Below are 27,488 nucleotides of genomic sequence, written 5' to 3' on the forward strand. Positions count from 1 at the left end.
AAAATCCATAAACCCCTATCTGCATCAATCTCTCTCTCTCTCTCTCTCTCTCTCTCTCTCTCTCTCTCTCTCTCTCTCTCTCTCTCTCTCTCTCTCTCTCACACACACGCACACACACGCACACACACACACACACACACACAGTTAAAGATCCTTTATGGAACCATATAGCATTCATTTTTAAAGAGTGACAATGCCTTCATAAAAATAAAGTGATATAAAGTTTAAAGTTTAACACAATGGTCCATTGCTGCAAGCATTTTAATAACGATTACACTTCTAACACAGTATATGTATTACTAATAGTAGTACAATTTTATCACCAGTATTAGGTATTAGGATTCTGACTGGTGCTCTATCTTAACATCCTAAATCACATTAATCTTTAATAATATATTGTTATAACATGGGGGGCTTCAGGCATCCAATATACTTCAATTACCATACAGTACATCAGCTGGGAGACTGCACAACTCGTTAGCCCAGCACCATAAACCTGTCAACCAAGACATTAGTATGGACCAGCTATCAGCTGATTTTGTTATGGCCAAATTAACAGTGAATGCACGCTGCTATATATAGACTCCATCTGTGCTTGGATGCGAGATATACAGTATCAGTAGAGCGTCTGTTGTTTACCTCCCTCTTTTCTGTACACATTGAATTAAAATGTGACTGGTACTTTGTGAGAATCCTCCATAGGTAGAAGTGAAACTGTATTAGAGTATTGATATTCTGCATCCCATATTTCCAACCAAGGTGAACTGTCTGGTTTTACATTTTAACAAGATATGAATGCCTTTCCATTTGAAATGGATGATCAAAACTTTTTTATTTGTAATAGGAGTTAGTGAAATGATGGATGATGGCACTTACACATCATTATGTTGTCATTTTGTGAGCCAAATATATCCCACAATTCAGACTTATTCAGACTTTTGTGAGAAGTGTTTAAGAAATAAATACCCATGGTGCAGTCACTTATTTTAACATTTAATGTACACTAAAAAAATAATACGCTGGATTTACTAAATATATATAGTGCATAATTTTTGCACCCACTTTTTAAAGTAAGTTTTACATGAAATTTTAAGCAATTGCTATTTTTGAAGTAAGTTTTACATGGAATTTTAATCATTTTAAGCTTAATTTTTTAAGGAATTGCTTAAAATTCCATGTGAAACTTGCGTAAAAAGAGGGACGCAAAAATGATCCACTATATCTTTTAGTAAATCGAGCTAATTATTTGCATTTAGTAGGTATTTTATCCAAATTGACTAAGGTATTCAAGCCATGTTTATCAGTATGTGTGTTCCCTGAAAAATAATTTTTATAATTTTCATTTATTTTGTATTGTTGGTTCAACTTAGAAAAAAACATATGTGGTTGCACTGTGGCTCAGTGGGTAGCACTGTTGCCTCACAGCAAGAAGGTCTCCGGTTCGAGTAGGGGTGTCAACAATAATTGATTCGGCGATGCATTACATGAATGCGCACATGCACGTTTCAGCATCGATGCAGCAAAGTGCCATAATTGATTATGTCAATGTTTATTTTTTGGCCTCGAGTGGACAATAAAAACGCACCCTTTTCCATGTAAAGCAGACATATGGGCACATTTCGGATTCTACGAAGTTAGTGGGAAACTAGACAAGACTTACGCTGTGTGTAAAATTCTCATCTCAGGTATATAATTGTCTTAAAGCTGCTAAGCTTACGTTTTTGTTGAGAACAGTTGCACTTGACTTTACTACTTTACTGATGAAAAATTTGCCTTGTTGTGTACAGTAGAATTCTGATGCATCGCAATGCATCGTATAATCAAATTGAATTGAATTGTTATAGCTGGTAAATCGTAATTGAATCGAATTGTGAGGGCAGTGCCAATGCACACCCCTAGGTTCGAGCCCTGGCTAGGGCAGGTGGCCTTTTTGTGTGGAGTTTGCATGTCTCCTGTGTCAGCATGGGTTAACTCTGGGTACTCCGGTTTCCTCCCACAGGCCAAAAACATGCAAGTTAGGCAGATTGGAGATGCCAAATTGTCCTTCCCCCCATCCTGTCCATGGATCAACTTGTCTGAATAAAACTTGTGTATGGATTAACTTGTTCTTGCCATGAATATAGCCGTAGATGCTGGAATGGCATAAAGGAAGAAGAAAAAAAACAACTAATATTAAACTAATAAATTTTTATTTATTAAACTAATATTTTTAAGTCAAATCAACTTAAAATTTTAAGGCAACCAACTTACTTTTTTATGTTGAACAAACAAATCGTTTTTTACAGTGCAGGAACACAATAGCCCGGTTTCACAGACAAGGCTTAGCTAAAGCCAGGACTAGGCCTTAGTTAAATTATTAGGAAAAATAACTAGTTTTAACAAACATGGCTTACTAAAACATTACTTGTGTGCATTTTGAAATAAAACAAAGGGAAATGGTGTATTTTAAGATATATCAGTGCAAGCTGTTTTTAGTTTGGACAGCTCTTACATTCATTTTAGTCTAATGTCCATGAAGCCGCTCCTTAAGTCTTAAGACAAATCAATGGCACTGGCATATTTTAAGATTTGTACGTGCAAGTTATTTTCAGTAAAGATCGAACATCTGTTTTATTGTAGGACTTGCCTCAAGCCGTGTCTGTGAAACCGGGGAAAGATTATTTAATATTCAAGTACACATTTTTAATTAATTCATATATTACATTAATTTCAATACTTTCTTCTAAATGATAGAGATAGCAGTCTTATAGATAGGCTGTCATTAGCTCCTGTTATTTACACTGTTACCCAGGAGTTTTAGACATTTACATTACATGTTTTTGGCAGACATTTTTGCACTTGGGAATTAAACTCATGACCTTGTTGATACCACCATACCAACTGACCCACAGAACATATAATATATGACATTTCTTGTGCACTTTAATGCTATACAGGATGATTGCAATAATATAAAATAAAGAGGTAAATAGGGCATATGACATATTGAAAAATGAAAACCCAACCCAGTCTCACGGCAGTTTGTGACAATCCCGAATGAGAGTATGTGTATATATGTGTGTGAAAGAGAGAGAGAGAGAGAGAGAGAGAGAGAGAGAGAGAGAGAGAGAGAGAGAGAGAGAGAGCACTGATACATCTGCACCACCAACAGCTGCTCTCTTTGAGTTTGATGGACACATGAGCTCGGCTCTACAAATGATTGACCAGAGGCTCTTAAAGGTCACCACCATTAATTTAAGTTCAAGCTATTAAACAGACCATTTTTTCAGTTTAATGTTGTGTGATTAATGAATGTATTTGCTATTAGCTGTGGTGATCTAGACCTCAAGCCGATTAAGGGTGGTAAAATTATAGGTTAAGAATGGGAATGTAAACTTCTTTATTGAAAAATACAAAAAAAATCGTTTGCTCATGTCGTTCCAAACCTGTGCCCTTTTTTGGATTCAATCAAACATAAAAGAAGTGATACAGCTCATTTCATACAGTACTGTTTCTTCCATATAGTAAAAGTTGGACAGGATTGGGACTTAATGGGATAGTTTACCCAAAAATGAATATTCTGTCATTATTTACTCATCCTCATGTTGTTTTAAACCTGTACAAGTTTCTTTAGTCTGTTGATCACAAGAGAAGATATTTTAATAAGTGATGGTAAGCACACATAGTACACACTGGGCCCTATTAGCAATGCGAAAGCCACGGTGTTTATTGCTCATTTTAGCGTGACGCAGTTATCATTTTCATGTCAAGCACCATGTTGTTTAAATAGCAAATGCACTTGCACCCATCTCTTCACCCATGCTTTTGGATGGTTATTTGCTACAATTGTGCCATTAACCAAATAAAATCTGGTATAAAGTCAATGGCGCAGTAATTTTAAAACATATTTAGGTGAACGTGATTTCACCATTTAAGATGTGATCCTGGATCAACACTACTGTTAGTCCTGGATCAACATGTTCATTGATCCTGAATCAAATGTTTTTGTTGGTCCTGGATCAACGTTTTAATCAATGAAACCTTGAACTCAAACCCTAACCATTTTTACCCCTCAAGTGTGAAATAATAGTTTGAGAAACATTTTTTTAAAAGCCCCTAACCCAATCCTAAACCTAAATCTAACATACACCCTAATCCTAATCCTGCAATCTAAATGGTTAATGAAAATGTTGATCCAGGACTAACAAAGGTGTTGATCCAGGATCACATACTTGGTGAAATCAAGTTCACCGCAGCTATTTGTAGTACTGAAGAATGAGATTAGTTCCTCTCTGGAGACATTGTAAATAGCAAATCCGTCATGGTGCAAGTGCAACTGGCTTTTAAAGGGAATGGGAGATAAAACTCTGATCTGCTTGAAATAAGGAATACTGTTTCTGGGTTATATATAAAACAGTAGCTTTGAAATATGGCCATTCAAGAGATCATATAAAAAACATTTAAAATTACATTTAAATTCAGTGTTAGGGTTTCTCTTCCATTGCTTTTTTGTTAAAACATTCTGCAAATTATCACTTAAGATGGAAGATGCTTTAAATGGAACCGAATTAAGTCACTTTATATGAACAAAGTAAAAGACTTGTGATATTAAAGAAGAGAACATTATTACAAGACCGGATTAATTTGACTTTCAGTGCCACGTCTATTAGTCTTCCTGTCAGCCCTTCAGTCTTTTAAAAACCATTGTGTGTGTGCTTTTCATTGTAAAACTTGATTAAGTGACTTACAGAGAACAGAGGTGTACTTGGATTTTAGCACCTTAATTTTTAAGGAAGTGGTTCTTAAAATGGGGGCCCTAATATGGGGCCAGGGGGTCCCAGTTTTATGACATTTTATAAAATACATTAATTTACCATACATTTTGTTTAATTAAACCTCAGAAAAATAAAAATAATTTAATAATTTATTACTTTGTTTAATTCAAATTTTAAGTTTTGGAATGTTTGGAATGTCATACATTTTCTTTGGGGGGGTGGCATGAAGGGATGCACTGTACACAAGGGGGGCCACATGCCGAAAAAGTTTAAAAACAGGCAGGCAGATGACAAAAAGTTAAATCCTTAAATGAAAGGACCAAAATATCATTGAGACATTTTTTGGCTCTCATAAAAAGCAACCACCAAGAAACCCTTAGCAAACGCATAGCAATGTCCAATATATCCATCTATAGCATCTAAATGTCATTGCAGTGGGCAGTCACTCAGTTTAATTCTATTTTATAACATTAAGGTTATTTCATAAAATAACTACGTCATCTTGCTGAAGATTATGATTTATATTTTGATACATTACACAGTTTTAGACCTTTAAGTGTAAATACTGCAACAAAAACATTTCAGTCAGTACAGTTCATTAGATCCATTTATAACCAAAGGCTCACATCCTAAATTGTTGACTTACTGTCCTATCTGGACTCAAGCCCAAATGAAGCAATTTTCCGGGCCACTTGGAGCCATGCCACTGTGTTTATCATATGCTGAATGCCGTTTTATGATTAATGGCTTTTGTTTAATGCCTTGGTGTTGGCTCTGTCCCATAATCCTCTCTCTCTCTCTCACAGAAGCTATTACATTTCCTTACTGATTCTTTCATCATTTACGACACACTGTTTACCCAGAGATCATGGCTGCTGTCATGCCTACAGTGGATTCAGTATTATATAGGCAATGGCATTTATCTGGTGATATTTGCTATTTTCCGACTAGATGTCCACTGAGAGCAATAGTGAGATTGTATGTGACCATATTGTCTAAAAATCCAGGCTAAAGTCTTATAATCTAAAAAGAAAATTAGGAATATCAAAGACTGATTTCAGTCTTTGGCATGATCTTACTCAGTCAATCAAGGTTATATGTAAAATGTTCTTTACATTATGCATTATGATTTCATGTAGAAAACAGTATTGAAAAAAAAATTTTTATCTGGGTTTTCACTAACAAGGCAAACTCTCAAATATCTTGTGTCCAGTCTTGGTATCAGTAAGGTAGCACAAACTTTAATGAATATTTAACCTCTTTTTCCACTTTTAAAGAGACTGTTGGGTTTTTTAATCTGCAGGCTTGTTTGCGGACGTTATCAACGTGGACAGCAAATCCATTTTCTGATGTTGTAAAGGTCACAATGCGAAGCCATTATTTTACTTATAAACAATTCAAGACAAGCACCTTATCTGTTATACACCTCCTATCTCAAGCAGTGGAAATGAATGTAGGTAATTGCTTTCTAAATTCATTTTTCGATATCTAATCACAAAACATCACAAAAACATAAAGTTGAGAAGTGGTCTTGCTAACTTTCAATTGTTTTTTAAAGATAATAGCAAATCTCTACTGCAATACAATTATGTGCTTATAGCCAAAAGGCATTATGAGCAAAATATGAAATGCACAAATGAATCAGAGAGGCTTGTTTCTTATTTTTGCATGTTAAGATGTAATACATTGCAAAAAAAGTGTATTATTAAAAAAGTATAAGTTATGACAACTCATCTCTAGTCAAGATAAATAATATTAAGTTAAAATGACTTGTAAAATACAGTTGACTTATTATATTTTATAAGTTATGACAACTCATCTCTAGTCAAGATAAATAATATTAAGTTAAAATGACTTGTAAAATACAGTTGACTTATTATATTTTATAAGTTATGACAACTCATCTCTAGTCAAGATAAATAATATTAAGTTAAAATGACTTGTAAAATAAAGTTGACTTATTATATTTTTTATAAGTTATATACCAACTCATCTCTAGTCAAGATAAATAATATTAAGTTAAAATGACTTGTAAAATACAGTTGACTTATTATATTTTATAAGTTATGACAACTCATCTCTAGTCAAGATAAATAATATTAAGTTAAAATGACTTGTAAAATAAAGTTGACTTATTATATTTTTTATAAGTTATATACCAACTCATCTCTAGTCAAGATAAATAATATTAAGTTAAAATGACTTGTAAAATACAGTTGACTTATTATATTTTATAAGTTATATACCAACTCATCTCTAGTCAAGATAAATAATATTAATTTTATAAGTTATATACCAATATTATATATTTTATAAGTTATATATTAAAATGACTTGTAAAATAAAGTTGACTTATTATATTTTATAAGTTATATACCAACTCATCTCTAGTCAAGATAAATAATATTAAGTTAAAATGACTAGTAAAATAAAGTTGACTTATTATATTTTATAAGTTATATACCAACTCATCTCTAGTCAAGATAAATAATATTAAGTTAAAATGACTTGTAAAATAAAGTTGACTTATTATATTTTTTATAAGTTATATACCAACTCATCTCTAGTCAAGATAAATAATATTAAGTTAAAATGACTTGTAAAATACAGTTGACTTATTATATTTTATAAGTTATATACCAACTCATCTCTAGTCAAGATAAATAATATTAAGTTAAAATGACTTGTAAAATAAAGTTGACTTATTATATTTTATAAGTTATATACCAACTCATCTCTAGTCAAGATAAATAATATTAAGTTAAAATGACTTGTAAAATAAAGTTGACTTATTATATTTTATAAGTTATAACAACTCATCTCTAGTCAAGATAAATAATATTAGGTTAAAATGACATATAAAATGAAGTTGACTTAATATATTTTTATAAGTTATAACAACTCATCTCTAGTCAAGATAAATAATATTAAGTTAAAATGACTTGTAAAATAAAGTTGACTTATTATATTTTTTACAAGTTATAACAACTCATCTCTAGTCAAGATAAATAATATTAAGTTAAAATGACTTGTAAAATAAAATTGACTTATTATATTTTATAAGTTATATACCAACTCATCTCTGGTCAAGATAAATAATATTAAGTTAAAATGACTTGTAAAATGAAGTTGACTTATTATATTTTATAAGTTATGACAACTCATCTCTAGTCAAGATAAATAATATTAAGTTAAAATGACTTGTAAAATGAAGTTGACTTATTATATTTTTTATAAGTTATAACAACTCATCTCTAGTCAAGATAAATAATATTAAGTTAAAATGACTTGTAAATAAAGTTGACTTATTATATTTTTTTACAAGTTATAACAACTCATCTCTAGTCAAGATAAATAATATTAAGTTAAAATGACTTGTAAAATAAAATTGACTTATTATATTTTATAAGTTATAACAACTCATCTCTAGTCAAGATAAATAATATTAAGTTAAAATGACATATAAAATGAAGTTGACTTAATATATTTTTATAAGTTATAACAACTCATCTCTAGTCAAGATAAATAATATTAAGTTAAAATGACTTGTAAATAAAGTTGACTTATTATATTTTATAAGTTATATACCAACTCATCTCTAGTCAAGATAAATAATATTAAGTTAAAATGACATATAAAATGAAGTTGACTTAATATATTTTTATAAGTTATAACAACTCATCTCTAGTCAAGATAAATAATATTAAGTTAAAATGACATATAAAATGAAGTTGACTTAATATATTTTTACAAGTTATAACAACTCATCTCTAGTCAAGATAAATAATATTAAGTTAAAATGACTTGTAAAATAAAATTGACTTATTATATTTTATAAGTTATATACCAACTCATCTCTAGTCAAGATAAATAATATTAAGTTAAAATGACTTGTAAAATGAAGTTGACTTATTATATTTTATAAGTTATGACAACTCATCTCTAGTCAAGATAAATAATATTAAGTTAAAATGACTTGTAAAATGAAGTTGACTTATTATATTTTTTATAAGTTATAACAACTCATCTCTAGTCAAGATAAATAATATTAAGTTAAAATGACTTGTAAAATAAAGTTGACTTATTATATTTTTTACAAGTTATAACAACTCATCTCTAGTCAAGATAAATAATATTAAGTTAAAATGACTTGTAAAATACAGTTGACTTATTATATTTTATAAGTTATAACAACTCATCTCTAGTCAAGATAAATAATATTAAGTTAAAATGACTTGTAAAATGAAGTTGACTTATTATATTTTTTATAAGTTATAACAACTCATCTCTAGTCAAGATAAATAATATTAAGTTAAAATGACTTGTAAAATAAAGTTGACTTATTATATTTTTTACAAGTTATAACAACTCATCTCTAGTCAAGATAAATAATATTAAGTTAAAATGACTTGTAAAATGAAGTTGACTTATTATATTTTTTATAAGTTATAACAACTCATCTCTAGTCAAGATAAATAATATTAAGTTAAAATGACTTGTAAAATAAAGTTGACTTATTATATTTTTTACAAGTTATAACAACTCATCTCTAGTCAAGATAAATAATATTAAGTTAAAATGACTTGTAAAATAAAATTGACTTAGTATATTTTATAAGTTATATACCAACTCATCTCTAGTCAAGATAAATAATATTAAGTTAAAATGACTTGTAAAATGAAGTTGACTTATTATATTTTTTATAAGTTATAACAACTCATCTCTAGTCAAGATAAATAATATTAAGTTAAAATGACTTGTAAAATAAAGTTGACTTATTACATTTTATAAGTTATATACCAACTCATCTCTAGTCAAGATAAATAATATTAAGTTAAAATGACTTGTAAAATAAAGTTGACTTATTATATTTTATAAGTTATATCCCAACTCATCTCTAATCAAGATAAATAATATAGTTAAAAGACTTGCCAAATGAAGTTGATTAAACAAAACATTTTAAGGCAGCAAAGATTTTTTACAGTGTTTTATTCAAACAAAATACAGCAACAAATGCTGGGTTGTTTCAAGCTATTTTTTTTTATTCTTTTTCATGACACTGTCACGAAATTCCGCGTTTTTCGTCATCCTATCATGAATTTCTGTTTATGTGTCATGGCCATGTATTGGTTACTCAACTGCTTTTTCCTATTTTCAAACCTTTGTCACTTTGAATTTGGTGTTTGCGTTAGGATGTCACTTTAAGTATTGGTTTATACAATTTTTTCAGATTTTTTTATCATTTCTGATTTCTAAACCAATTTCCTGGCTTTAGGGTTACAGTTGGGTTTGGGTAAGGATATCATTTGATGTAAATCTAACCCTAAACCGAAGCCACAATGGTAAGAAAACAGGACAAAACAGTTGAGTAACCCATACGTAACAATCACACAAACGAAAAACAGGGAAATTCGTGACAGTATTATGAAAAAGAATAAAAAAATACGTGACTATTAGGTCAGATATAGACATTTTCTAGGTTCATTTAAATCAGGGTTGGGAAAATCCATACACTCTAAAAAAAAAGTTGGCCCAACTGAAAAGGTTAGTTACCTGGTTGCCTTCCAATTTTGAGTTAATTCAACTTAAAAATATTAGTTGACAACAGTTTTTCAGTCAACTAATATTTTTTAAGTTGAATGAACTCAAAACTTGAAGGCAGGTTATTTACCATTTTAAATTGAACCAACAAATCTTTTTTTACAGTATATCTTAAATATTTCATACACTGTAAAAAAGTTAAATTTGGGTCAACTTAAAAAATGACTTCAACTGGTAACTCCTAAATTAGAAGTTTTCTCACTTTTAGATGTTACAAATTTAAAGGTGCAGTGTGTAAATTTTAGCAGCATCTAGTGGTGAGGTTGCGAATTGCAACCAACGGCTCAGTCCACTGCTCAACCCTCATGTCATCTTCGGAGACAACTTAGTAAAAAAGTTTGTCCATTAAGGCTATGTTTACATTAATGCGTTTATCCTTTAAATCGCGTTACTTTTGCTACGTTTACGCCTTTCATCTACACTACATCACCGTTTTCGACCCTCATAAACGGATTCGTTCGCAAACGCTGAAGACCCCGTTTTAGTTTGAGAACTCAGACGTTGCTCTGAGTGTAAATGAACGCAGACGGAGTCTTATGTAAACGAACAGCTGATGTTAACGTGACAGCGCATCATTTTCAAAGTAAAAATTATTTTATTCATGTAAATGTTGGTTTGTTACGGAGGTTTTGCCAAAAATAGTAAACATCTACCAACCAGCTATTATAAACGCTATATCGGATAGTTTTAACATGTATCCTTATAGATAATGTCTGTTTTATATGAATGTTTGAGTATTGTTGGGTTTAATGTGTTTATGTTTTGTTTAAATGTAGTTAGCTTATGAAAGATAGACTGTAATTTTAAATGCCATATAGGCGTTGCAAAGGCCAATATGAAGGGAGAATTGTAATGGGTCAGACATTATTTTCCAGTTTAATGTAAGTTTTGTTTGCTACTTTAAAATGAATTTCGTTTCAGATAATTTGTCTCTTAATTTTAATTGATGTTTTGTTGATAGGTTTTGTGAATATAAATTAATAAAAACAATAAACTCAACGTCATTAATATAATGCTCTTTTAGGCGTTGCGCTTTTAGCTATTTGTGTGTTGCCAGCGGAGGACGTGCACGGACCTCGCACACTTTTAAAAATTAATGCAATAAGCATTTCTGGTAAAGGCTAAAGCAATACTTCACCTCTTACTATGTTTGATTGAAGTTTGAATTTGCTGATTTATTTTTGCTTCAAGTTCGCTACTGTTCAGTACTGTTCACTTGAATGCTTTCTTTTTAAATCATAAAGACCTTTCTGTTTAGTTATAAAATCAAAATTAACCTATTAATCATATTAATATGTTGTAGGGGGAGCTAGAAGAGTATAAGTGTATAAGTGTTTATGTTTTGTTTAAATTTAGTTAGCTTACGAAAGATAGACTGTAATTTTAAATGCCATATAGGTGTTGTAAAGGCTAATATGAAGGGAGAATTGTAATGGGTCAGAAATTATTTTCCAGTTTAATGTAAGTTTTGTTTGCTACTTTAAAATGAATTTCGTTTCAGATAATTTGTCTCTTAATTTGAATCGATGTTTTGTTGATAAGTTTTGTGAATATAAATTAATAAAAACAATAAACTCATCGTCATTAATATATAGCCTAATGCTCTTTTAGGCGTTGCGCTTTTAGCTATTTGTGTGTTGCTAGCGGAGGACGTGCACGGACCTCGCACACTTTTAAAAATTAATGCAATAAGCATTTCTGGTTGGCTAAATTAATACTTCACCTCTTACTATGTTTGTTTGCATTTGCTAAAATTTATTTTTTGCTTCAAGTTCGCTACTGTTTAGTACTGTTCACTTGAATGCTTTCTTTTTAAATCATAAAGACCTTTCTGTTTAGTTATAAAATAAAAATTAACCTATTAATCATATTAATATGTTGTAGGGGGTAGATAGAACAGTATAAGACTTTCCCAAACACATTTTTATAGGTTAAAAAATAGTGTCTGTTGTAGTGGCCGGCAAAGGATCTAGCTATGAATTTTTGTCAATATCGCACACCCCTAGGCTGCGTAAACGTGCAGGTAAGCTATTATTAGAGTAATAAGTTATTTTACACTTTTATGCGCATGCCCAGTTACATGATTGGTCATGTTTCATGCGTTTATGGTGGTGTATAGTGTGGATGAAGATTCTTTTTAAAATGCCAGTATAAACGAGGATCGTTTTCATTTTAAAATGCCGTTTTAAAACGCAAATGCTCTAATGTAAACATGGCCTAAGGGCTTCTGTAGAAACATGGCGTCACAAAATGGCGACTTCCACGTAAGGGGACCCTCTGTGTATGTAGATAAAAACGTCTCATTCTAAGGTAATAAAAACATAACGGTTCATTATAAAAACGTCTTTATACACCCCTGATAATATAGTTTTGTATATTATTTTGCATTTCTGTCAAGAGATCCTTCTAAAAATTACACACTGCACCTTTAAGTAATTAAACAAAAAAGTCACCTTCAATTTTCCCTTGAAGTGTAAAAACTTAAGTTGAAAAAACTTCTCATTTTAGGTGTTATGTTGAAACAACCTCATATGTTTAGTGTACAGGTACTGCCTAACAAGAAAGATTTAATTTACTGAATACAACATGAGTTTTTTACTACAGTGTAATGTCACAAAGAAACCTTTTTTTTTGGTTTTTGCAGAGTTTAGGCAGTAAAACTGTTATGAAACACAAACCATTTTATTAAATGTTAAATGCAAACGTTTAAGTACAAAATATCAAATTATTGTTTCTGGAAATACATTTTGTAGTTAGTAAGCTGACTGTATTACTGTCTGTCCTATTACTGTATTACTTCTTGTTTGTATAAATGGACTAGTGTGGTTTTATTACTTACTTGCTTACCCTTACCTTAAGTATTACAAAATATGGTGATTCTGCTATTTTAGTTTTGTGGACAGACTACACAAAATATATTCAAATAGATGTTAGAAAGCAACATTAAAAGCATTTGGGAAGTGAATATGTAAAGTACAACAGTGCCCCCTGCAGGTGGAGTTTGTATTTGACTCACATCCTTTTAGCAACTCCAATATATAATAAAATACAATTAAACCAATTAATAACAAATCTTCTAATGCAGGTTTCTATATTAAACACCTCAGCTTACACGCAGAAAAAGCCTACACTTCTACAAAAATATCACAGAGTGCCTGTGAAGTCATTTTGCAAAACTACAGCTTGATGACTGTTAGGAAATAACACACACACATCAATTTCTCCACACCGTTGTATATTTTCTTTGTCAGCAGCCTTTTTAACAAACTCCTGTATTTGAAGAAAACGCAAAGGCAGAAGAGATTAGTCTCATTCAGCAACTTTGGGCCACAGATTGACAAGTAAAACTGCACATAAAGATGAAATAGATCAGACATCTATCACATAATCTCATTGCAGTTTCACGTAAGTCACTATGACATTCACTGAAGCTAATAAATATATATTCTCTCTATTTTTTGTTTCTTCCTTTCATCCATCAGCCTGACTGCTTTAATAGGAAACGCATGCATTATCCTGTCTGACAGCAGACAATGTGGTAGGACACAACAGAGACACAAAAATACTCTGAATCTATTTTAACAAACGATATACACATATCTGGTTGAAGTAGGGTACTGTACGTCACCCTGCCTGTTTTCTACAAAAATATGAATGTGGTCACGAAGCAGAATTAGGAAATAACCTTGGCCTGCACATCTAAAGTGTATGTTGTCTTTATCAAACGTGGTGGAGTGTATCTAATCCTTTCTAAATAAAGGAAATTGATATTGGAGTTTATAAGGAAGCTGTAATAAGGAGAAACAGGGATATTGCAACACATTTTTAGTTGACTGAATGGGCCAGCTGGAAGTGTGAGTATAATTGGCAGTGTCACGAGTATCGATTGGTGCAATAGATGCGGCAGGAGGCTCATCGAGCTGCTGGGCTCCCTGAGCCATTCCTAAAACACTTCACAATCAATTGCCCTCTAAATTAGAAATAGGAGGAGAGGGTGGAGATGATATGTCAATAGCAAAACACTAAACAAGCTTTCTAATCAGAGACCAATTAAAAAGCACATGAATATTTTATTTGAGGTACAATGAGAGTCGCCGATGGCCTCAGCTGACCACCGCTTTTGTTCTGTGTCCATTCAAGTGGAGTTAAAAATGTGGAAACTACTGTACATAGAGTTATACAGAGACTACAGAATATAAATGCTGTTAAAATATACAGTATTGAATAAGAAAACGTTAAAATAAGTGACCACAAATAAGCCAGAAGGTGACTTTTCCGAGCCATTTTCTGAATATTTTTAATAGTGGATGAAGTTACCCCTTAAATTAACCATGTAGGTTACAGTAGCAGAGTTATTACAAGTACGCTATAGTCCATTACTTTAACTCTTTAAATGCCATTAAGAGAAAACACTTCCCTGCCAATGACGAGTATTTCCGGCTTTCCGCAATACCGCTATTATCCACCAGGTTGGAAGTATCGCCTTAGGGCAAACAGCTGTACTGTATGTCCATGTAAGTTTTGAGGATCGCTCCGAATCTGATCTCTATCAAAGTCCTTCACAAAAATGGAATAATCTCAGCTTTTTGCTCATTTTTTTTTTTTTTTAAGAAAGCTACCCATATTTGAGAGGTAATTAAAAGAAAACAAACGAGGGTAGGATGAAACGTTTTTTTTTTAAAGCAGAGTGTATGTTTTTTCATTTGATATATTGTATGTTTATACAGTATATTTAAAGAAGAAAAAATTCTGGAAGGCATTTAACTTTTGTGAATACATGAAAAATGCTGGCACTGGCTGGCAACCTTTTTAAAAAACACTGGCGGGAATAAGGTACCTCTAGAGCAGTAATTCTCAAAGTGTGGTCAGTGGTCCGCCAAACCCCCTCAGTGGTCCGCCAAAAGATGACCTAAATTAGGCAAGTGTTTATACAATCGTCACTTATTTAAGTAGATTTTTAATGCACTTGTAAAACTGTGATATCAGTTCTTGCCATTTTGTTTTAATAACATAAAATGGATCGGTGGCTAAACCAAAGAGGAGTCAAAAGAAAAGATCAAGCGTCAACTGAAAACAACTAAAATCCACAGATCCATTAGTTTTGTAATGTACTAGTTTTTCATGTGTTAAATCCCTGTAATTTCAGTGATTTTGGACATTAAGGGGACATTTTTTTCAGCATTTTATTGTTACCATAGATACAACCTAAACTTCATATACCCACCACCTCAGTTTTAAATTAATGGCTCTTTGGAATGACATTAAGTGGGACCTAGGCTGTTACAGAATGTTTAATTGCAGTTTTTTCACATGTGCATTTTGTTGTTCATATTAAGCTGTAACTCATTTCACATTTACTTTTTCAAATGAAATAAAATTCATATAATAATTTCTGAACATAGCATCGCATTTGTGTTTAAAAAATTAGTTTTTGACTTAAAACAGTTGCATATTAAACTTAAATTTAGCTTATCCTTCCTATTTTGTTGTTTTTTGGGGGGCATGTTAGAGTCAGATTCTGTTAGGTGGTCCTCAGAAAAATATTGGAAGATGAAGTGGTCCTTGGGCTGAAAAAGTTTGAGAAACACTGCTCTAGAGGAACTTACTGGTACCTCAAATTAACATATCTGTACCTAAACGGTACCACCGTCCCAGTGACAAAAGAACCAAATTGTTTACCTTTTTTTGAGAGTGTACAATATATAAATAGTAGTGTTGGGCAAAGATTAATCGTGGTTAATCGCATACAAAATAAAAGTTAATTTTTGCATAATATATGTGTGTGCGGTGTGTAATTATTATGTATATTTAAACACACCCCCACATATATACACACACACACACACACACACACACACACACACACACACACACACACACACACACACACACACACACACACACACACACACACACACACACACACACACACACACACACACTTACTTCAGGAATGTTTTATTTATATTTTCTAAATGTATTAAATATATACAAATATAAATAAATATATATACACATGTAAATGTTTCTTAAATACATACATGAATAAGTGTGTGTGTATGTGTGTGTGTAGCATTTATGAAAATGAAAGAGCATGAACAACTGTTTCCAAGTCTCTAATAGAAAGAAAGGGCTTCATCTTCGCGATGAGTCTCATGTTAAAAAAAAACAAGATTTGACCACAGAATTAATCTGCTTATCAAATTTAAATTCTGGGTCAAATAGTACTCCTACATTTTTCACCAGTGGTTTACTATACTTGACCAAAGGGCCAAGAATAGAATTTATGGTACCATATTTCCCATCAGAGCCAAAAAATATAATCTCGGTTTTACTTTCATTAAATTTAAAAAAATGTAATGCCATCCAGTCCCTAATGTCAGCTAAGCAGTTCAGCAAAGGAGAGATATCTGATCCCGTATCTTTTCTAAGTGGCAGATAAATCTGTGAGTCGTCAGCATAAAAATGAAACGAGACACCATGCTTCCTAAATATTGTTCCCAAAGGGAGCAAATACATAGAAAACAAAAGGGGGGCAAGAATTGACCCTTGTGGAACACCACACGTTAGTGGAGCTGAAGTTGACATGCATTCACACCCAGTTTCACCGCAAAAGTACTGTCAACCAGATAACACCTAAACCATTTAAGGGCTGTACCACATAACCCAACATGGTTTTCCAATCGGGAAACCATAATATTATGATCGACCGTATCAAACACTGCACTAAGGTCGAGCAGCATTAAGATCGAAGGGGTTCCAGTATCAGCATTTAAAAGTATGTCATTCTGAACCCTCAAAAGAGCTGTTTCCGTGCTGTGTTTTTGCCTTAAACCTGACTGAAAGACTGAGTTATTTTCTAAAAATGATTGTAATTGAGTGAAAACTACCTTCTCCAAGACCTTAGAAAGAAAAGGCAATTTTGAAATAGGTCTGAAGTTGGCTAGGTAAGGTTGACTTATTTCAACTATTTTTATAAGTTATAACAACTCATTTTCAGTTTAGATAAATAATAGTAAGTTAAAATGACTTGTAAATCTGAGTTAAACTAAAAAGAAATTGCTGCTTTTTTTATAAAAAAAAAATAACATCACATAGGTTCATGTGTTAAATCATATGTTAGTGCTAGGCAAAGATTAATCGTGATTAATTGCATATAATATAAAAGTGATTTTGAGCATAAAATACAAGTGTGTGCTGTGTTTAATTATTATGGATACACACATGCACACACGCACCCCCCCACACACACACACACGCACGCACGCACGCACACACACGCATACACGCGCACACATGTACACACATTCATGTATGTATTTAAGAAACATTTACATGTGTATATAAATGACTACAGCCCCATTGACTCCCTGTGCAAATGCATTGATGAAGTTAACAGTTGGATGTGCCAAAACTTTTTTCAGTTAAACAAAGAGAAAACTGAAGTCATTGCGTTTGGAAACAAAGATGAAGTGCTCAAGGTGAATGCATACCTTGACGCTAGGGGTCAAACAACTAAAAATCAAGTCAGGAATCTTGGTGTGATTCTGGAGTCTGACCTTAGTTTCAGTAGTCATGTCAAAGCAATAACTAAATCAGCATACTATCATCTCAAAAATATCGCAAGAATGAGATGCTTTGTTTCCAGACAAGACTTAGAGAAACTTGTGCATGCTTTCATCACCAGCAGGGTGGATTATTGTAATGGCCTCCTCACTGGCCTTCCCAAAAAGACCATTAGACAACTCCAGCTCATTCAGAACGCTGCTGCCAGAATTCTGAGAAAAAACAGAAAATATGAACATATCACACCAGTCCTCAGGTCGCTACACTGGCTACCAGTTACATTTAGGATTGATTTTAAAGTATTATTAATGGTATATAAATCACTCAGTGGACTAGGACCTCAATACATTACTGATATGCTCATTGAATATAAACCCAACAGATCACTCAGATCATTAGGATCACATCAGCTAGAAATACCAAGGGTTCACTCAAAGCAAGGAGAGTCAGCTTTTAGCTATTATGCCAGTCGCAGCTGGAACCAGCTTCCAGAAGAGATCAGATGTGCTCCAATAGTAGTCACATTTAAATCCAGACTCAAAACACATCTGTTTAGCTATGCATTTACTGAATGAGCACTATGCTGCGTCCGAACTGATTGCACTATATTATATATGCACTATTTTAATTATTTTCTATTTCTCTTGTTTTTATTCTTATTTTTAACTGTTTTATACTTTTCCTGTTTTATTCTCTTTCACACATTTAAACAGTTTTTATTAAAATCACATTTATTTTCTTTTAATTGATATTTTAAATTCATGTATCTTTGATTTTTGTTTTCTCATTTCTATGTAAAGCACTTTGAATGACCTTTGTGTATGAAATGTGCTATACAAATAAACTTGCCTTGCCTTGCCTTGCCTATATTTATTTATATTTCTAAATATTTTGTATTATATATAAATAAAATAAAATAAAATGTATTATATACATAATAATACACACAGCACACAACCATCTATTATGCAAAAATTTACTTTTATTTTGTATGCAATTAATCATGATTAATCTTTGCCCAACACTAATATTATATATTTATATACTGTACACTTTCAACAAAAAAGGTTCAAAAGTTGGTTGTTTTGTCACTGGGACGGTGGTACCATTTAGGTACAAAAGCATACTTTTTGAATTTCGTATCGCACTTAAAAAGTGAAGTATAATATATATATATATATATATATATATATATATATATATATATATATATATATATATATATAAATAAATAAATAAATAAATAAATATATATTTATTTATTTATTTTTATATATATATATATATATATATATATATATTATACTTCACTTTTTAAGTGCGATACGAAATTCAAAAAGTATACTTTTGTACCTAAATGGTACCACCGTCCCAGTGATATATATATATATATATATATATATATATATATATATATATATATATATATACATATACATATAAATATATATATACATATATATATATATACATACATATATATATATATATATATATATATATATATATATACATATATATAAATAAATAAATATATATATATATATATATATATATATATATTATATATTATATATTATATATATATATATATATATATATATATATATATATATATATAGGCGATATATATATTATTTTACCTTATACCGTTAATTGGTATTGGTAGCTATCTACCTGACATAAAACTGAATTTCTGGCTTTATTTAAAATTGGGAGAAACTACAAGAATGAATATTGATTTAGACATCACACTTATTAAAATCAACCATGGTTTTACTACAAAAAGCTATGGGTACTGTACATTATAAAACAATACTTTTGTAATTCACTTTTTAAGTCCAATCAGCTTGGTTTTACAAACTGTATTTTTACAGCATAGTAAACATTGGTTTTGACAATGGTAATTAAAAACAATGGTTAATTTTTGTGTGGGTCTGCATGAGTTTGAAGCATGTCTTTCACAAGAACCAATCTGATAAGTTAAATTTAACACATTTTAAAAGGTGGTAAATTCGCATTAATTTGTACAACCAAATAGATTTGTTTTTGTACGATTTGCTCCCCCCTGTGGCATTGGGGCTATGGGTGTTTTTTTTTTTTGAATAATCAAGTGTTTTTGTACGATTCGTTTTTTACAAATTCGTACGAATTAGGCAAATCGTAAAACAAGTACAAACTCCCATCAAAATCCATCTGGTAGATAAATAAAACAACAATGCATCTATAAAAGTTTTGAGATTTTTTTATTAACACCCATCTCTACTCCACTATGTTAGAAAGCAACACTGAGCGTCACTCCACTATACTTCTATGTAGTTGATTGTAAGGCCTTAAAAAATCAATACTTAATCCTTTAAAAATCAGACAGGACACAGGTCACATTGTATCTGTCATGTAGTCTCTGTGAAATTCCCCACACGTCTCAATTCACCTTTCTTTTTAATAATTTTTATTTTTTTGAAAAGAAACAGTATACAAGGCATTTCCTATACAGCTGAGGAGAAGGAGGAGGCATTAAAGGATATAGTATGACATCATTAAGCACTTGTAATCCATATACAGAACAAAATAAGAAAAATCAAACCAAATAAATGGTTTAAAGAAGGAATATATACTGTCTGGACAATAATACGACACGATGCCATTGACACTGACAAGTACCACGGACACAAAATGTCATTTTTAGCATTTTAAAGAAAAAAAAATGCAGAGTAAACAAATCAAATATATACAGTGAGGTAAAAACACATTGGTCTGCAGAGGAGGTATTTTTTTACTTTTTGACCTTTATAAAACACATTGAAATTAAATCATTTTTTTTCGTCTTGAAATATACATTTAAAAAAAGAAAAGGTGATGCAACCATAAGAAATAATCCCATGCAGTGCACCTTTTTAAGTGGAATATAAAAACAAAGACATAGTCAAACTTAGGCACCAAATACAACACGATAAAGCTTTCCTTTACCATTCCACGAACCACACACTTACCGAGTGAAATGCACCATGGGTAACTTGAGCTCATTGCTGCCCTTAATTGACCCAGACATCTCTCTTGTACTTCATGTTACCGTTTTTATCAAATCCTAGCAGCCCTACTGTAACTGTACTTTATACGAGATAGACGATTTTTGGTGTAGCCGGGCCACCGTCCATCAAAAGCCTTCCTCACAGTGTCCGGATATTGGCATAGCTGTACAATCAAACTAGAAATAAAGCGATTGCTCGTGGAGAGCCTGAGGTCCGCGTGACCCAATGAATTTGCATAAAGAAGTGTAAGACCCGTGTATTTTCAAACACCCCCTTAAAACGGCATATGGGTGACCTTGATAGAAATTATGCAAATTGTGCTGTTGTTGGCGGCACATTGCGGGGATGCTGAGCTATTAACATTCACGTCTGTCACATTAGGGTTAGACATTTACACCCAGCCAGTCGCGATTACATTTATTAGTCTTCCTGAAACGGCGCAATATGTAATGAAACAAGTTTGTGCGTGAAACTTTTGCATAATTTGCCACTGAACGATCACAGGCTGAGAATTTTGACCAAAAGGTGTCTGGGTCAAGTAAGGGGACCTGATGCGACCTTCCGGGCTACTGAAAACATGCTGAAATCTCCATAAACGAATGCTGACTAGTGCCCTATGCTGCAAATGAGTTTGGAGGAGGCACTGACGTTCAAGTGAGATGTTAGCTGCTAGAGGTTCATGAGACTTCAAAGATGCAGTCTTCTCAAACAGTCCATTCTCAAAATTTAGAAAAACAGCTACACTAAAAATGAATGGTCTGTTTGAAAGACGCCTTGGGGTCTCGCCCATTCATGTGAAACCAGAGGTGCAATGGTATGGTTTTTCTGTCAAGTTATACATAGCTGGTGTGGCCTGGCCTTTATAGCCAATAGGAAAACTGCGTGTTATAATAGAACGTATGTTAACGTTACTATGTTTGAATGTGAAACAAAAGGCGATATAAAATGTAAAACCAACATCATAATGACTGACGTGGCGTGAAGCTTAACTGCACTTCCCTGAAACAACCGTAGTAACATCCAAAATTAATTTTCCCTTTTGCTAACGTCTTCCTCTGGCGTTCGTTGCTCTTTTGTAAAATTGTGTAATTTACTCTTTAATTTCATTTTTCGGTAACAGACTGTACAAGGCGTAGAGCCGCCAGCCAGACACACAAACATACATATTTATATACATTTACACATTATTTATAGACAATACTTCCTATCCACGCAATAAAAAGTACTTCATTCAGGAATTTTGCATTTTTAACATGTAGCAGGAGTCATTCATTCATTCACCCTATATCAACCCAATCTTAAGGCATTTCGTGGTATATTCAGGAAAAAAATATTTATTTGTGTTTGTGAACACCATTTCCCTCTTTTTTTGTAAATTGTTCTTTTTCATGTCTTTTTATGTATCCTTTTTCCAATTTTTTTACTATTGTCAGCTTTTTAAAGCAACAATGGTTTAAACATAGAAAAACAAATACATAAAATGACACAAAAAAAGAAAGTCGTCCTCAGGGACACTAAAAACAATTTACAGAAATTCGTCAATTAAACGAAAAATAAAGTTTGGCTCAGGGACACAAAAAACTATTTATAGAAATTCGTCAATGACACGAAAAAGAAAGTCATGCTCAGGGACACGAAAAACTATTTAGAGAAATTATTTCAATTAAACGAAAAAGAAAGTCGTGCTCAGGGACACGAAAAACTATTTAGAGAAATTATTTCAATTAAACGAAAAAGAAAGTCTTGCTCAGGGACACGAAAAACTATTTATACAAATTCATAAATTCCACGAAAAAGAAAGTTGTTCTTAGGGACACGAAAAACTTTTAATAGAAATTCGTCAATAACACGAAAAAGAAAGTCATTCTCAGGGTCACGAAAAACTATTTATAGAAATTCGTCAATGACACGAAAAAGAAAGTCATTCTCAGGGACATAAAAAACGATTTATATAAATTCGTCAATTACACGAAAAAGAGAGTCTTGCTCAGGCACACAAAAAAACAATTTATATAAATTCGTCAATGACACGAGAAAGAAAGTCGTGCTCAGGCACACGAAAAACTATTTATATAAGTTCGTCAATTACGCGAAGAAGAAAGTCGTGCTCAGGCACACAAAAAACTATTTATATAAATTCGTCAATGACATGAAAAAGAAAGTCGTTCTCAGGGACAGGAAAAACTAATTATATAAATTCATCAATTACACGAAAAAGAGTCTTGCTCAGGCACACGAAAAACTATTTATAGAAATTCGTCAATGACACGAAAAAGAAAGTCGTTCTCAGGGACACAAAAAACTATTTATAGAAATTTGTCAATGACACAGAAAAGTCATGCTCAGGGACACAAAAAAAGATTTATAGAAATTCATCAATTACACGAAAAAGAAAGTCGTGCTCAGGGACACGAAAATGTATTTATAGAAATTCGTCAATAACACGAGAAAGAAAGTCGTTCTCAAGGACACGGAAAACTATTTATAGAAATTCGTCAATTACACGAAAAAGAAAGTCGTGCTCAGGGACACGAAAAACTATTTATATAAATTCGTCAATTACACGAAAAAGAAAGTCATGCTCAGGGACACAAAAAACTATTTATATAAATTCGTCAATGACGCAAAAAAGAAAGTCGTGCTCAGGGACACGAAAAACTATTTATAAAAATTTGTTAATTAGGCCAAAAAGAAAGTCGTGCTCAGGCACACGAAAAACTATTTATAGAAATTCGCCAATGACATGAAAAAGAAAGTCGTTCTTAGGGACACAAAAAACTATTTATAGAAATTCGCCAATGACATGAAAAAGAAAGTCGTTCTTGGGACACGAAAAACTATTTATAGAAATTCTTCAATGACACGAAAAAGAAACTTGTTCTCAGGAACACGAAAAACTATTTATATAAATTCGTCAATGACAAGAAAAAGAAACTTGTTCTCAGGAACACGAAAAACTATTTATATAAATTCGTCAATGACAAGAAAAAGAAAGTCGTTCTCAGGGACACAATAAACTATTTATAGAAATTAGTCAATGACACGAAAAAGAAAGTCGTTCTTAGGGACACGAAAAACTATTAATAGAAATTCATCAATTATACGAAAAAGAAAGTCGGTCTTAGGGACATGAAAAACTATTTATAGAAATTCTTCAATGACACGAAAAAGAAAGTTGTTCTCAGGAACACGAAAAACTATTTATATAAATTCGTCAATGACACGAAAAAGAAATGTCGTTCTCAGGGGCACAAAAACTATTTATAGAAATTCTTCAATGACACGAAAAAGAAAGTTGTTCTCAGGAACACGAAAAACTATTTATATAAATTCGTCAATGACACGAAAAAGAAATGTCGTTCTCAGGGGCACAAAAACTATTTATAGAAATTCGTCAATGACACGAAAAAGAAAGTAGTTCTCAGGGACACAAAAAACTATTTATAGAAATTCGTCAATGACACGGAAAAGTTGTGCTCAGGGACACGAAAAACTATTTATATAAATTCGTCAATTACACGAAAAAGAAAGTCGTTCTCAGGGACACGAAAAACTATTTATAAAAATTCGCCAATGAGATGAAAAAGAAAGTTGTGCTCAGGGACACAAAAAACAATTGATATAAATTCGTCAATAACACAAAAAAGAACGTTTTTCTCAGGGACACGAAAAACTATTTATATAAATTCATCAATGACACGAAAAAGAGGAAAATCATGTCCATGAACATGAATAAATAAATCAAATATTTTGTGACTATACCACGAAATGCCTTGAGGTAGGGTTGCAACGTCTACGCATATAACAGCTCACTGGGTCTCTGGGTGACATGTCCAACGATCAAGAAATTACAGACTTTAATAATACTTTTAATTCGAGTGACTGGCACAGATTTGTGTACTGAAATACAGATTCATTTACCTAATGCAGATTCAAACAAACTCTTAAACTCATAACACATAGTTGTGTTTATTTTGAAACACTTAATAATCTTAATTACTACATCAATGGTTTATTAAAAATGAAAATAAATATACCAGCAAAGATTTGGGCTTCTTTTGGTACTGTGAACTACCATGTCTTTACCTGCTCCAGCAAAGAGACTCATAATGCATAGCAGCAATGTTATTCACAGACGCATGACCAAATACTTGACCAGCAGAGCAAAGCAAACAACATCCTTGAACTGCAGTTATTGCTAAACCAATGAAAACATTCAATAAAAAAAAAAAAAAAACTAAGGGACTTATTAATCACTGAAATTGTCACTGGCGATTTCTAGTATATAAAGTGTTGCAGGGATATTACAAATCAAAAATCTCAAGTTACATGGTTAAAAAAGCTCTTAAAGTTCAGAAAATGATACCTTGAGAAAATAAAGTCGACAGAAACTTGTTTAGTCAAGTTTAGAGCGCCGTTTCAGTCTCTATGAATGCAACTATGTAACACAACGCTATTGAATATCATCCGGCTTTGATACTGGAGACAGTAAGCTTGTCTGGGTGGCAACACGGTTGGTTCACCTCCATAGAGACACTAAACTGCAAGAACTGGTGCTACATTTATGTATTCTGTTACATATTGTATTGACCTTACTATTATTATAGTCCATTCAAACATAGCTTTTTACAACAAAACCAATTGGTCCTTAAAGTCTAGCTCGAAATGCAGAATTTATATATCTTTCATAAATTCTGTTGACACACAAAATGTTGGAAAACCTATGGCTTGGTGAATATCCATTTGTTCTGTTTATCTGCATGTACTGTACCATTTTATACAATGAAAACGGAATCGTCTAATATTCTTATCGTAGGGCAACTTCATTTATTCATTTTATAATGCAATCTTTTTCTTTTTCCATTCGATGCCACCAGTGGCCATAGCTAGTCACTCACCTCCTCTTTATTTTTTGTACCAAGTGACAAATACCAAGTCCTTGATGTAGTACTTTTCACAAACTGGCCCGTTGACCCACGTTAGCTTTCACGGATTCCCCTCTCCGACCAATCGAACGAGAGAACAAAGACAGGTGTCCAATCACAGCACCAACAGGGTAGTCGGGTCAGTCATTGGCGTACCAATGTGCAGCTATTGCCCCGAATAGAGTACATATTGTCCGAAAAACAGAAGCCATAAAATGAGAAGAGGTCTGGATTGTTGTTACATCCCTCATTGCTGCATCGATGAAGATGATGAAGAGGCAGAAATGATAAAGAATGGCACCAGCGAGATTCGAGTGTGGTGGCCCCTTTTGCTCCTTGTGCATAAGAGACGCCTGAAGAACCTTTATGAAAAATCTTTACGGTTTACTGACCGAAGGGGCCGGCTCACACCGTGAGGGTGGGTTGGTTCAAAGCAGTGGCACTTTCTGGTAACACCTGGCTTGGAAGGCATGGTTGTCATTGGAGTTGAAGTTGTTGTAGCAGAGCAGTAAAAATATAAAGTAGCTTTTATCTATATTGCATATGTCACAGCATGTTCGCCAAGACTGAATGAGGTCGTGTCCAGTTTTGTTTTTGCAAAAAAGAAAAAAAAAACCCACAAGTTGCACTGACCTGAAGAACAGCAGTGAAAAAAAGAAAAATCAAGGTGCAAAAATAAGGTCCCACAGAAATCAGTCAACCGTAAACAGTCAGCCATCCATGAGAGAAAAAAAACAGTTGTATAAATACAAAATAAATCCTTCTTTTCTTTCATTTACCCAGCACCCGTATCTGCCATGCTCATATGTTGGAAACCGATATCCCGTAATCCTCCGGGTCAGCCTATCAATAAAAACAGATGGACGTTCCCCTACAAGAAGATATGGGTTATTTCATCACGGGTGCAGGGCTGGGAAGAGTACATATTCTCTAATCCTCGTAGGGCCACGGCAAAGTCCACGCGCGACGATAAGACGGTCGAAAAAAAACAAATGCAAAACTTCATTCAAAGTGCTCACGTCCTCCCTTGAGAACAGAGTGTGATGCGATAATAAAGGATAGTGATAAAGGTAACGATAACTAGTGTAATAGTGTCAGTTTTTGAAACGGTGCCAACTGGCCTACATTTTAATTCCCTCCTGCTGGCTGAGTTGGGACAGGGTCTTTTTGATGCGCAGGGCGGTGAGGCGAGCGGCTCCATTGGCATACCAGCATTCCCTCATGATCTTGGCCATGACCCGTAGAGCCTGAAATGCAAGACAGATGAAGAAATTGTCAGTTGAAGCTTAAAGCAACACTATGTAGTATTTTTACCCTTTAAATAATGTCTCTAAAATTATTTCAGGGATAGAACAACTTTTAACTGGACAAATTGTACTGTTGCTGCAACCTGAGAAGCCTCCTAGCTGCTACAAGCACACTCTGAAAGTGGCGGTGGAGGGTAGGAAACACAGCCCCGCCCCTCCCCCTGCCTGCAGAAGAGTGTCTGATACCAAGCACTGTTGCGCTTTTCAACCACATGGGGGAGCTGTAAGTCATTTTTACATGGAAACTACATAGTGTTGCTTTAACAGGTAGAGCTTTGCACAAGCTACCTAAAGGTTATAGAT

General features: G+C 32.7%; 1 protein-coding gene across 1 annotated transcript in view; it reads right to left on the reverse strand.

The window, feature by feature from the left end:
- Window positions 1–20,151: 20,151 nt before the first annotated feature.
- The window catches only part of tgfbr1b (transforming growth factor, beta receptor 1 b), a 91,149-nt gene continuing 83,812 nt past the window's right edge, over window positions 20,152–27,488 (reverse strand). Inside the window, exon 9 of the mRNA XM_065294830.2 lies at window positions 20,152–27,125. Within this exon, the coding sequence (XP_065150902.1) occupies window positions 27,000–27,125 (126 nt within the window). The 3' untranslated portion in view covers window positions 20,152–26,999. The remainder of the gene's footprint in view (window positions 27,126–27,488) is intronic.

This window comes from Paramisgurnus dabryanus, chromosome 22 (assembly GCF_030506205.2).
Source record: "Paramisgurnus dabryanus chromosome 22, PD_genome_1.1, whole genome shotgun sequence".
Taxonomy (NCBI): domain Eukaryota; kingdom Metazoa; phylum Chordata; class Actinopteri; order Cypriniformes; family Cobitidae; genus Paramisgurnus; species Paramisgurnus dabryanus.